This window comes from Polypterus senegalus, chromosome 9 (assembly GCF_016835505.1).
Source record: "Polypterus senegalus isolate Bchr_013 chromosome 9, ASM1683550v1, whole genome shotgun sequence".
In the NCBI taxonomy this organism is placed as follows: domain Eukaryota; kingdom Metazoa; phylum Chordata; class Cladistia; order Polypteriformes; family Polypteridae; genus Polypterus; species Polypterus senegalus.
This window is the reverse complement of record NC_053162.1, coordinates 29,932,821-29,946,866: the sequence shown is the minus strand read 5'-3', so window position 1 is coordinate 29,946,866 and position 14,046 is coordinate 29,932,821. Positions and strand designations below refer to the sequence as shown.

Genomic DNA, 14,046 nt, shown 5'->3' with positions numbered 1-14,046 from the left:
TACAATGCAGCAGATTTTGGAAGAGGCGAGTCGTTTACTGAAGCTGTTGTGGAGAGTTTCTTTGCCATCTAATGTTTTAAGCCACATCCAGCTTCGACAGGTCTGCTTCATTGATATCTTTTTTATTTCAAAGACAGATATTCCGTTCAAAGTATTATTAATGTGATGCAAAGAAAGTTTGAAAATTGACATTCTTGATGGAAAAATAATTGTTTTCATTGAGAGAGCTCATTTATTATTTATTGTACAAACCCAATTCCAAAAACGTTGGGATGCTGTCCATCCATCCATTATCTAACCCGCTATCTTCTAACTACAGGGTCATTGGTCTGCTGGAGCCAATCCCAGCCAATACAGGGTGCAAGGCAGGAAACAAACCCCAGGCAGGGTGCCAGCCCATTGCTGGGAGCACACACACACACACACACACACACACACACACGAAGCACACACTTTGGACAATTTAGAATCGCCAATGCACCTAACCTGCATGTCTTTGGACTGTGGGAGGAAACCCATGCACACATGGGGAGAACATGCAAACTCCACGCAGGGAGGACCTGGGAAGCAAACCCAGGTCTCCTTACTGCGAGGCAGCAGCGCTACCACTGTGCCACCCTGTTGGGAAGCTGTTTAAAATGTAAGTAATATAAAAAATGTCGATAAATAAAAAAAATCAATGCATTATTATTATTATTTTTTTTTTTACATTTTACACAGCATCCAGGTCTTTTGGAATTGGGGTTGTAGAATAGCTTACTTCAGGGAGGCGCTATGTCATTTTGGTTTGTGAGTGCCTCACAGCTCCAGAAGCCTATGGTCAAATCCCAGCCTGGTCATTATCGGTGCGGAGGATGTATTTTCTCTCCGTGTCCCAAATACCCATGAATCTACACACATCCCAAAGGCATGTGTATCTGGTTAATTTGTAGAGTCTAAATGGTTGTGAGTGTATGTGGATATGCCCAAGAGTGAGCCTTGTGATTGACTGGCATTGCGGCCAGTGCTTTTCACAATAGAGACCAGCTGCCTTTGACTCTGAACTATGTAAACATTTAAAAGAATAGATGGATGGATAGGTGACAGTAGCTTTTATTCCAACTTAATAATGTTTATAATATTGTTTAATTTAAACTTTTAAAGCAACTGAAAATAAACCTTCATGTATATGTGTGTGTGTACAATCTGTTTTTATTACGTGTTTTTTACTTAGGTGTTGCAGTGTTAACCTTTGTCACTGTTTAATTTCTGTGCCCCATAGAATGCAAGTAAGAAAAATGAAATTTCAAGATTGCAGAATAAGCTCGCCCATCAGGAACAGTTGCTGTCCAATACAGCAAAGTGCTTAAGAACAACCAATCAGATGAAAGATGGAATGGAAATATCAATCTGTGATTTGTGTAAGAAATATTACTAATGATAATCAATCCTGCATTATTAATAATTTGTAATGAAGATTAGGAATGAGCGATGAGTTCAGATTACTTTGAACCAGACTGTCTTTCTCGGTTATTGCAAATCAGAGGTAGGTTACATCATATGTTAGGAGGTATTTGTGCCAAAAAACAGAAAATTACAAAGAGTTCACAAACACTTGCTTTTTTTCATGCCTATAGACGCTGCTTATGTTTGTTTGACCTTTTGATTAACTGAATAAACAAGTGACTTACTATTGTCTGTAAATGTGCAGTAAGTATTTATTGTGAACTTAATTGTTAAAAAAAAGAATTACTTATTGAATACTAAATCCATCATGATGGAGATATATTAAGAAAAGTGATAAAGTCCAAATATGTTTATGCAGGTTTTTGAGAAGTGGTGAAGTATTTTGTCAATTTTAAACATTATTCCATATAATGAAAGAGAAAACCATCACATAGGATTAACAGAGCTCTCTTAATTTATGTATTATTCAAACATTGTTCTAGCTGGTTTTTTCCAAACAGAACACTCAATTGATGATCGAGAAAACAACAAAATTCTTCATTAGATGTATAATTCCCCCAAGGTATAAATTGCCCTTCAAGACTCCTGATCTTCCTTTGTATTACTCTGTTGCTTTTGCACCTATCTCTTCACTATTGATGTTGTCACCTGTTGCTTACATATCCATAATCTTTATTTATGCAGACTTTTGAGAAAAAGCACCAGTTACCCTGAAATATGGTCAGCATAGTATGTGTCACAGCAACAGAACTTCAACAGAGAAAGGCTCCAAAAATAGCGTTCTTTATTTATGGCAAATGTGAATATGAATTTACTGTGTTTCTGCATGGGTTCAGTTTTTATTACTGGTAATAAAAAAAAAAAATGCCTCAGTATGTATAGCCAGACTTTGGCAGAATTTAAACACAAGTTGCTTTGCCAACAAAATTTCAAATTTGAGCATGCAATGAAATATTCATTTTGTACATTAAACAAATTACACAAGCTCTCATAAGGCCATGTTCTCAAATAACCTTGCTGAGTGAGCTAGTTGTTTCATTTTAATAATTCAAATCTCTTTAACTGTTCATTTTTGTTGCTGTTTGGTTGTTTTGCATTGTGAGTAGGTAAGAGCAGTTTTGCAACTGCAGTCTCTAATCGTATTCTGATTTGTTGATGCTTATTATGTAGCCTTTCCCTGATTGGAGTCTGCTCATTACAACTTCATTCTTTGATTTTCACTATTCGCAAAAGAAAACTATACTCCTTTCAACATAGCGATCATAGAGGAGTTGCTTTCCAAAGTGCTTGTTGTGGTGCTAGCCTGTTTGCACCTAAATTGAACTTGAATGTTAGTCATGTGTAAAAGGCAAATAATTTTTTACATACGCATGCCTATTGTATTCAAATATCTATATCATAAGCATTTTTGGTTGTTTTAGCATGGGCAGTTATACTTTCGTAAACAATTTGAAAACAATAGCATGGATGGAATTGTTTTCATTTAAAAATCACGTTTTTAAATTTAGATATTGATAGTGTAGATGTAGCCTTAGTGTGCTAATTTTCTTTTTTGGGTTTGCCGTATGCTGCCTAAATGCAGTAAAGTTCAACGTCTTTTGACAAACATAGTTTTAGAAAGAGTGTTTATATGTAACAGTTGACCGATGTTGATATGTCCCATGATGCTAAGCTTGTAATGGGTGGGAACAAATAGTACAATCATTTTCAGCTAACAGCGAAAAGGTCTGCAATGCTTTCTTGGTTATATGTCAAAATGATGAAGGTTAAAGCTTTCACAGAGGAATCATAGGGCTATGAGTGGAAAAGAAAACTGGGAGCAGTGATTAAGTTCCTCAGAGTAAAGTCCTAGGCATGTTTCATATGACAGCACCAGGGGGAAGCTGAATGTCACATTACATTAGTGAAATCTGTCATATTACTTGTACTTTTAGTCTGTGAGCCTGTAATGTAATCCTGCCAGCAGGAGGAGACATAGTGTCAGATGATGAGTGCATGTTTTTTGCAGTCATGCACATTTTAATAATAAAAGAATTGTGGTACTCAAGACACTAAATTGCCACTTAATCAATTTTGTAGTGTTATATATAATCTGAGTGAGAGAGTTTAGGATTATTTTGTATTCTCAGTCCATTGTTCTGGAACAGACAATAATCTGAAAGTGCCTTGTTACTGTGTGAGTATATACCCATTCCATGTCTCCAGTTACCAGCCTTCTCCTACAGTGAGTTGTCATAGCTGCATGCACAAGAACATTTTAGATGCATTTTTCACAGAGAAATTGTGTTTATTCTGGATTAGGAAATATTGTTTCCATGTGAAGGATGACTTAAAGAAATACTCCACCCTAAGATATGTTTTTAACATGTTACTTACCCCATGTAGTTTGTAGTGATGGCTGAGAACAATTTCATCTTATGTTTTCATGCAGAATGCCAATAACAACACTTGGCAACAGCAAACAATATCAAAAAGGACATGAAAGCATAATCCACATGTTAGTTAAGATATGCAAAACCATTGTAATTTTTTTGCTAAAATTCTGTTAAATAGATAGTTTTGGAAAATGTCAGCACAGATCATTACGAGGAACACATTCCCATAATACTGCATTTATAAATTGAAGGTGGGTGTGAGGGGTGGATCTTCCAATTTTTTTTTTCCCCATGGACATTTTTCATATCATTTGGGGTTGCACAGCATTGGTCATCATTGGCATCTATTATATCATAATAATTTTTTTTCTTTCCATTCTGCATAAAAACATGAGATTATTTTTTTTTCTCAGCCACCACTACAAACAACATAGGGTAACATATAAACAAAATACAATTTTTGGGTTGAGAATTCTTTTAAGCCTTAAATGAAATATATTTCATTCCATTTAGTAATTTAAAAAAAAAAAGAAAAAATCAGACAAGAATGAGCATGCTTAATATATAAAAATGGCTAAAAGTCCTACTGTACATTTACTGTACTGGTTATTATAGCAACAGCTGGTGCCGTTATTTAACAAAAAAAAATAAAAGGATCCACAGTGAGTAAATTAGAATACATTTGTTAAGATGAAAGAAATACTGTAAATCTTAAATAATGCAGAAAAAACAAGTATGAAAAAAAATTAAATATAATGACAAGAAGTTGAATCTGAGTGTTTCTGAAAGCCTCGGTAAAGGTGCAATGCTTATCCAAATTGACCCTTTGAAGTCCTCAAAATATGAATCATCCATGCCAGTCAATGGGGTCTTACAAAGCTGGAATCTTTAGCAAAGTGCAGACTATGAAGTGACATTCGTACCTCAGGCACACTGAACTCTTCAACATTTAAATAACATAGCCTCTTCTTCAGAGCCTGAATCTCGATATTAGAGTTCCCCGTATATTACCCTTGCTTTTACATCTGATTTAGGTTCACTGATTGTTTTAATGTGTTCAAGACAAGAAAGGGAGACGTTATAGTTCATTTAGATGTTTTTTTAGGTAATAAATAGTCAAGTTGTTCTAATAGTTCATCCAGGCAATTTTAAAAGTTTCCACTTCATGACACTGTAGTTTGTTCCCAATTGCCACAGCCCTTGGTGTGAAATAGTGCTGCATTAATTCCATCTTTAATGCACTCTGTCCTAATTTCTAACAGTGTACTTGAGTACATGATTCACTATTTAACTGAAAAATTCCGACAGAGGAACTTAATTATTTTAAGAGTTTTGGAGGTTTAAAAACATGAATTGATTTGCCTTTATAGTAGAACAAGCCTTTTAATTTAAAGATGCACTTTGTTGTTGTTTTTTTTTTCTGCATGGTATCTAGAGCCACTGTTGTATGTCTTTATTTTTAATGTGGTGGCCAGATGAATCTCACTAATGCATTATAGATTCTGAACATAAAATCACTTGTAACAGTTTTAAAAATGTAACCTTACATTTCATTTGACTTTTTTCGGTGAACCCCTGAATAAAAACTTCTTAATTTTGCTTCATGTAGGCTAGTTTTTCCTCCTTGTAATTATATTAATTAATGTTCCATTAATGTTGCCTCAATGAGGCAGTTTTTGCATGTCTGCATTAAACTGATCACCATATTTTCTGTTAATATTTTCGGATTGCAACATTTGAGTTATTTGTAATAGTATATACATTTTTGTGTTCATGATATTCTATCAACAGCGTTCTAAGTAGCACTACAAAAAGAGAAGTTGTAAGTAAATTAATAAATTCTCTGCTAAGGTCAGATTTTAAGAGAAATTGGATTAATTGATTTCTATGCTTTTTCAACAGTGTCAAAAACCTTTAATGTCCTTCAAAGAGCAAAAAGCAATTTAGAGGTGAGTGCAAGAGTTCTTCAGTTAAAATAAATTCAAACGTAGAATACTTATATTAACAAAGTGGAACAGATCAATTTACTAAAAGCTTGATTAACATTAAGATACTTGCTTGCTTTGGTTTGTTTGTCTTTTAAAATGTTTTTGACTATTGTTCTTTGCATACATCAATTTTTTATTCTTACTACTGCATTTATATGTTGCATTCTGTGGCTGTTATTAATATGTACAAGAATGCTAATGGAATTTTAAAATAATGCAAGCTTATCAATGTGACACACAATCAGCAAACTTGGTCTCCATTGTAAAAATTCAGATATTCACACATTTTATTACATATCTTTTTACGTTTGACTTTCAGTAAGTCTTGAGTTTGTGACTTTCTTTATTCTTCCACATTTTTTGCTTTCCTTGAGTACTGGAAACTAATTTCTGGTGTTTGGCATGTAAAGGCTTACCAGCATCCAAGGAAGGTTAGTTTTTAATATTGATGCAGTTTGTGCATGACTGTGTGACCATAAGATGAATAAAATTCGTACAACTCATCAAGTGAACCTGTTCGTAGTTAAAGTCTTATGTTTTGTTTGTGTGTGTATTTTTAAAAATATGTTGCACTACATGCATGCTGATCTTTAGTCTTATATTACCATCTCCATTGTGGTTGGTATAGATTGTTTTATAAATATAATTAGTGTTTTTCAGATGTTTGGCAATGTGTGTTTGCATTCATGGTGAAATAATTGGCTTTTAAAGCAATTACCTTGCTGTTTTGAAAGTTGGAGAATTTTTAATTTTTTTGTTTACATCATCAAAAACAGCAAATCATGATTTAATTTATTAACTATACAATATTTGTTACAATGAATTGTAAAATAATGTGTGCAATTATATTCTATTAATAGTGTTAACAGAGTACATAATATATGTGTTTTAATAGCATTTTACAATATAGACTTGGGGTGCCTCATGTGGACCTGATTCCAGTTCTGGTGAGGAAAAAATGTGTTGATGTGATGATTAGTTTTTGGGTGTGTTTAAGGCAAATTGTAGTTCAGATTCCTTAAACATAACATTTCTTAAAGAAATAGCCATTGGAGAGTTAGAATCTTCAGTGTGTTGAGGTTGGTCCGCACAGCTGATGCGGGATTGATTTCTTGATTTTGATTTGCCTTCAAGCAATCAGATATGTAAAGAGGGCCGTATACAAAATATGTAATTTCTCGTTTTGTTTTCTGAAACCACTTTTTCTGGTGAGGGTTGCTGTGGTAGCAGGTGAAACAGGTCAGCATAGACTTCCCTATCACCAACCACAGATTCCAGCTTTTCCTGTTGAATTCCCAGGTGTTCCCCAACCAGCCGAGATATATAATTCCTGCAGCTTGTCTTGAGTCTGGCGCAGAGTCTCAGTGAGATGTGCCAGTGGTAGTTCCAGAGGACAACACTCCCAAACCATCTCAACTTTCTCCTCTGAATCAGGAGGAGCAGTAACTCTACCCTTGGCCTCTTCCAAATCACTGAGCTTCTTACTTTATCACACAGTGTCAGCCCAGTGGCCCTACAAAGAAAACTCATTTATGCTGCTTGTACTTGTGATCTCAATCTTTAGGTCATTTTCCACAGCTCATAACCATAGGGGAGGACAGGGGTGTGGATTGATTTTTAAACTGAGAGTTTTACCTTTAGACTTAACTCCCACTTCTCACCACCACTAACCAGTGCAGTTTCTGCAGAGTAATGCCACCACTCTTGTCTGCATGTTGATCTTGTGTTCCCTTTCTCTATTACTCATAAACAAGATTTCCCAAGATACTGAAACACCTCCACTAAGGGCTGTTGTTCCCATACCACCTGGAAAGCAGTCCACTCTTTTCTGAGAGAACCATGACCTCAAACTTGAAGGCCCTGATCAACATCATAGCTGCTTCACATTCGGCAACAGTGAATTACTTGAGTACATGCTGAAGGTCACTGTCATATGATGAAAAGAGGTACAGCATCATCTGCATAAAGTAATGATACTACCCCATGCCTCCCCAACTGGACACCCTCGCATCCTCAGCTGCACCTTGACACACAGCACAGCCCTGACAAAGCCCGACACCCACAGTGATCAAATTAGATTCAACACCAAGTATTCAGACACATCTCTCACTGCATTCAGATAGGTAATGAATAGCACACAAGATCGTTCCTGTTAACTAACCGTTCTTGACGCATCTCCCACAGTCCATGCTGAGGGACACGGTCAGGTCACTTGCTTTTTCCAAATTTACAAAACAATTCGTATATAAAATATGCAAGTTGAGTAAGCTCAAATTGTTAATTTTGAAGACTTAATCAATAATTGTGGTTCAGCAAAATATTTCACTCTTTTAAGAATGAAAAAGAAAATTTGCCAGTGCTTGTTGAAAAGTAGTTTGTGAAATTTCAAACATTTGTTCAGAGTACTATAGTTAAGATGTATCAATGAAAATATTTTTTTTCCAAGAAATTCCCATAGAGAATGAGTGTATCATATTTCAATAAAATCAATTCTTTGGGAGCTGAGACAGGCATGATAGTGCCAATAGATGTTTTTGCATTTATCCAAACATATCTAAAAATAGCATAGCCAAAAGTGAAGCAGCAAGGATATAAATGTGTAATCTATGTTTTCATTGTTGTCAGAAGCTTGGATAATGCCTGGTTTCCACCCAACAAATGCTATGCAGAATCTATTTCATGGTTGCCACGCCATTCCTGATAACCAGGTTTAATTTCTTCTTTGACTCAAATGAAATGATGCTCTCTTATTTCCTAGATTGTGTAATTTCAACACATGTTCAAAGTATCAAACATTGTAATATGGTCTTGTTTGTGAAAAGTGTAAAACTAGTCAGAGGCTAGTACAAGTAATACAATATACACTCGGCAACCATTTCATTGGGTAAGTCATTTAATATAACATGTTGGACCCCATTTTGTCTCAGAATACAAGGTGCTGATAATCTTTCTTAGAAATTTGTAGCCACACATCTGGCAAACCTCTTGTTCCAGCTCCTACAAAATGTGTTCTAATTTGTTGACTTTTGAGGTCTGCACAACAAGCCGCAGAAGTAAATTGAAGACACTGTCCTGTTAATAATGATGTGTTTTGTGAAACTATGTGCTGTCGCACTGTATGGATTAATTTGAGAAAGGGTCGATTGTGACCTTAAACGGGTGCAGCCTTGTCAGCAACAATGCTTACAAATGAAGTTACAACATAATGATACTCATTTTGCTTTAAGTCCAACACCCAGTCTATGTAAGCATTGAACACACCCCAGTGGAAATGCAGAGGTTCTGCACATCACTCACAGTACCAGTGTACAGGCCGGCCAAGATATCCAGCAACTTTGGGAGGGATCCTGTGAAGTCACAGAAATTCCCACAGGGCAGTTTGATCAACTGAGTCGAACACTTTGCGAAAATCGACAAAGGCGGCAAAGAAACTGACAGTATTTGCATTTGCGCTCGATGAGAATCCTCAGTGCCAAGATGCGGTCGATGCTAGACTTCTTAGGTGAAAAACCAGACTGCTCCGATCGCTGATAATTGCGATAGTGATCATGGATCCTATTGAGGATGACCCTAGCAAGGACCTTCCCAAGCACAAAGAGTAGTGTTATCCCCCTATAGTTGCCACAGTCCAGGCAATCACCCTTCCCTTTCCAGATAAGGACGGTAAGTCCCATCTTCCAGTTAGTTGGGTGTGATGCCCGTCTCCCAAAGGGAAGCAAAGATTGCTGGCAATGCCTGGAGGACAGCCTTACCACCAGCCTGGAGAAGGTCACCCTGGATACCACTGATCCCTGCAGCCTTCCTTACCTTCAACTGGTTCCCCACCTGTGCAATCTCAGTGAGACTCGGTGGTTCACAGCTGATTGGAAGATCAGCCTCAAGAATCATGGACCCAGAGATGTTTAACGTCCTAGCCAAAGGATCAGCTGCTTAAAGTAGTCATCCCAGCATCATCCTTAGGGACTGTTCCATCACCCACCTTGACTGTGAATCTCCAAGGAACAGATTTAGATGTGCGTAATGCTTTGATTCCTCTGTTAGCAGGAGGTAGGTCACTAGACCATTGAAGGTGTGTCACTTGCTCACACATTCTTCTAACAAACACCTCCTTATCTGCCCTTGCAGCCCATGGTGCTGCAGTTCCAGCAATAGCTGTGAAAATAGCAAAAGCTGACTGTCTCGCTTTTTTCACCATCAGGACCGAATCATGTACAGCTGGTAAACAGTTTGCAGTCCTCCATAGTAAAATGTGATGTATACACTAGCTACTAGTGAGTTAATTTTGTCGGTTGTAGTGCCATGAGTCATTTTACAAATATGTCTTTTGTTGGTGATATAGATGACTCGTGAACAAACGTATCAATGTGTGTTGTTTTGGAGGACAGATCCGTTCATGTTAGTTATATACAGGTCACTTGATGTATGAATGTGAACTGTCAAAAGAGGCAAATCCAGTCTGAGCAAAAGATCGGAATTGAACAATGAGGCTTGTAATGTGAACGTAGCTATATACAATTAACTACACTGGACAGCGAACACTTTTAGTTGTATAAAATGGATTTTGGCTTGCTGATCAGAAAAGTAACCTTTAAATTTTTCTGTTATTCTAGTTTTATTGCAATTACCAATTTTATTAATTTCCTTTCATGTTATCAGTATGCACATAGTACAGTACAACAACTACAACTGGGACATCTGTGGTGATATAAAATTAGTGTCCCTGCTGCCAGGAATGCAGGTCAGTTACACAAATAACTGTGAATGCGCCAGCTGTGCTAAAGAGACCAACAAAAAAGTGTGGCACATAAATCACTTGTTGGCCCAACAATAATATGTTTGCCTCCTCATCATATGAAAATTTTACTGATGAAATATTTTGTGAAAGCAATGAACAAGGAGGGTGAAGGATTTCAATATTTGAGACAGATGTTTCCACAAATAACTGGTGCCAAGATTAAGGAAGGGATTTTATTGGTCCACAGATCAAACACATTATCAGTTGCGAAGTAGTTCAAAGATTTGCTAGTGGAGGAAATAGCATGGAAGGCATTCAAGGAGGTTGTTGAGAATTGTTGTGGCTACAGAGCACCAAACCTCAACCAGCTGGTTGACAACACAATTCAAGCATATAACAACAACATTTATTTATATAGCACATTTTCATACAAAAAAATGTAGCTCAAAGTGCTTGACATAATGAAGAATAGAAAAATAAAAGACACAGTAAGAAAAGAAAATAAGTCAACATTAATTAACATAGAATAAGAGTAAGGTCCGATGGCCAGGGTGGACAGAAAAAACAAAAAAAACTTCAGACGGCTGGAGAAAAAAAAATAAAATCTGCAGGGGTTCCAGACCATGAGACCGCCCAGTACCCTCTATAAAAACATGAAGTGCAACATGTCACTCAAGATTTACTTTCTGCTTTCACACTTCAACGTCTTCCCTGTTAATCTTGGTGCAGTGATGAACATGATGAATCGTCTGGTCAGGTCATATCAGGAAATTGCAATGATGGAAAAATGGTAACAAGTCAGGTGGATTCCATCAGTGCTGGTTGACTATTGTTGGACACTGAAATGAGAAGCATTAGGATGCTGAATACAGATGAAAACCAGCAGCAAGACATTTTAGGTCAGTTAAACTAATGCAGTGGGTCATTATAGCTAGCTGAATAAACATGCTACATTCAACAAAAGTTTATTTCATGTTTCCTCAAATGCCTACATGATATAGTCAATCACATTCATGTTCCGCTTGAAGCTGTCTATCATAATCACCACACATTTATCAGGAAACAAAACATTTGAAAAGTCGTGTTGTCAAGTATAATTTTCAAATGAGTACAAATAGTAGTGTACTGTATATTTAGGCACTTTGTTACCTTGTGTTAACTTGAAACAACCTCAGGCCTAACAGTGCTGGATGATTGAAGTTTATTGTACTATAGACTGATTAATAGGTTTAGGAAAAGATGGAAAATGTAGAAACACACAGACATGAGGCCTCATTTTTTAAAATAAATTTAATAGAAACGAAATATATTGTATAATTGTATTATTTGATTTATTTTTGATGTATCTGCATTTAACTTGCATTCTAAGTTAAGTCTCTCAAGCCTTCTTTATTGTCATTTCAAATAATTCCAAATCACTTACCGTTTGTTCCCTGCAGTCCCCAGTTTCAGTACCTTAGTCCTCAGTGCTTCATTTCCTCTCCTGTTTTTCACAGGCTCTCCCTGCAGAGAAAGCCGTGGTGAGCGGCAACTGATGTTGTCTTCAGAGGAGGCTGTCATGTTCCCCGAAGAAGAAAGCTTGAAGCTGTACCATAGTTTACATCGGTTTAAATAATGAAGAATGCTGCCTTGAAAATCCTGTTACTCTCAAGATCGTAATGGTACACAAAATGCAAATTTTAAAGTACAGAATTTTATTATTTTAATATATTTTGATAAATTATAGTACATGCTTTTTTAAGTGAACTGCATTATTGTAAAAAAAAAAGTGTTTAGAATTTGTTATAAACTTTAATACAAGTTATTTTATCATGGTTTTTAATTACAAAAAAATGACTCATGCTGCCCTTCTCGCTTTGATGTACATTATGTATTGCCACGTTATTATATTGTTTTAAATTTGAAAAATGTAGGTTTTTGTCTTTGTTGTATTTGTAATGTTATACTGCTGTTGGACAGATGCCTTCAGGTCAGTCAAGAAAACCGGTACAGCTGTTTGTATTATTAAAAAAGGCTTTACACCTTCAACTACTACTGCATCATATTTCCTAACTATCATGCTGGGAGATGACTCTTATAGGTTTGCTTTATTAATCTTTTATCAGCTAATTATATAAACACTGAAATGTCTGTGACATTTAAACATCCAATGTTATAGACCACCTTTGCTAAACAAACTCGGGGAACAAACTCAGTGCTTGGCAAGCACTGCTATTACTTTATAACATAATTGTGAGTCCCCTTGCACTGCAGTGCAATCAGCTACTGTCCGCATGAACATTGTTACTGGGTCACTAATTAATTTCATGTTTTTATACATTTCTGAAAGCTCATTAGGTGCAATTTTACCCAAAAAGCATCTGGTGGTACAATGTCTGATCAAGTCACCTAATAATAATTTTAGACGAATACCACATTCAAAAGTCACCGGAGATGGGGGAAGGACCACTGGCACGTAATGGGTCAGTATTGCCAGATGCTATGGATTAGGCCATCCTCTGTGTCCAAACTGCAGGCAAGGTTTTACCAGGACAGATGTCTGTCAAGTGTCTGGCTATACTCAAATGACCAGACCAGAGCAAGGCCAGCACATCAGACACACTTTCAGTATTAGTGACAGGACAGTGAGGAACGTTATGCTGTTGGGCTTTGAGCAAGGGGACCTATTGGAGACCCTCTACACTCATCTCTTAGTTGTCTGATGTTACAGTAGGACAGTGTGTGCTCAGAACAGTACTGAGGAAGGAATACTATTTTCTTGGCCTGACGACTCTACTGACTTTAAAGGAATACTCCACCTAAAATGCTATTTTTTTTATATGTTACTTACTGCATGTAGTTTATAGTGCTGGCTGAGAACAATTTCACCTCAGAGATAACAGTATTTCTGATAAAACGAGAGCCTAAGGTAACCAACACTTGGCAACAGCAAACTATTTCAAAACATCCATGCAAAAATCTGACATTACTAGTGTTGCATAATCCACGAGTCAAGTCTGTCAGTCGTATGCTTACAACATAAGGAATGCATGCATTTTTTTGCTAAAATATTTTTAAATAAGTAGCTCTGGATAATTAAAGTAGTCCACACACTGAAGGAAACCCTTTCACACAAGATTGTGCTTTTCAGTTGACATTTGAAAAATGAATGAGATAGAGAGAGGGCCTTAATAGAAAACTTCACCCAAAAATCATATTTTTAACACCATTAGAACCCTGCTGGGATTTCCTGGGTCACAATGTGTTTATAGTTCATTTTTTGTATTACTCTCATTTGTTGTTATTTCAGCAGTGAAGGCTGGAATTGCACATGTGATCACAAGCCCACAAACCCAAAGTTCCATTGTACTTTTGTTGTGAGATACAACTACAAAAATAAGGATATTCATATTTCAAATCTTTATTTTATACTGAAAAATAAAGTGACAAATGCAGTGGTTCACTTGTTAGCCGTTTACCGGTTATGTTCTTGAAGCTAAAAATGGATGGAGCATACAAAGGA

General features: G+C 36.4%; 1 protein-coding gene across 4 annotated transcripts in view; it reads left to right on the top strand.

Moving 5' to 3' along the window:
- cdk5rap2 (CDK5 regulatory subunit associated protein 2) overlaps positions 1–12,572 on the top strand; it is a 172,594-nt gene extending 160,022 nt beyond the window's left edge. For 3 of the 4 annotated variants that reach the window (XM_039762824.1, XM_039762821.1, XM_039762823.1), the window contains 5 exons: positions 1–100; positions 1,262–1,400; positions 5,724–5,770; positions 6,220–6,240; positions 12,041–12,572. The exon at positions 1–100 is cut by the window's left edge and continues 44 nt beyond it. In XM_039762824.1, the coding sequence (XP_039618758.1) occupies positions 1–100; positions 1,262–1,400; positions 5,724–5,770; positions 6,220–6,240; positions 12,041–12,079 (346 nt within the window). In that variant the 3' untranslated portion in view covers positions 12,080–12,572. The remainder of the gene's footprint in view (positions 101–1,261; positions 1,401–5,723; positions 5,771–6,219; positions 6,241–12,040) is intronic. The other variant, XM_039762822.1, reaches the window with a different exon arrangement.
- Positions 12,573–14,046: the final 1,474 nt, after the last annotated feature.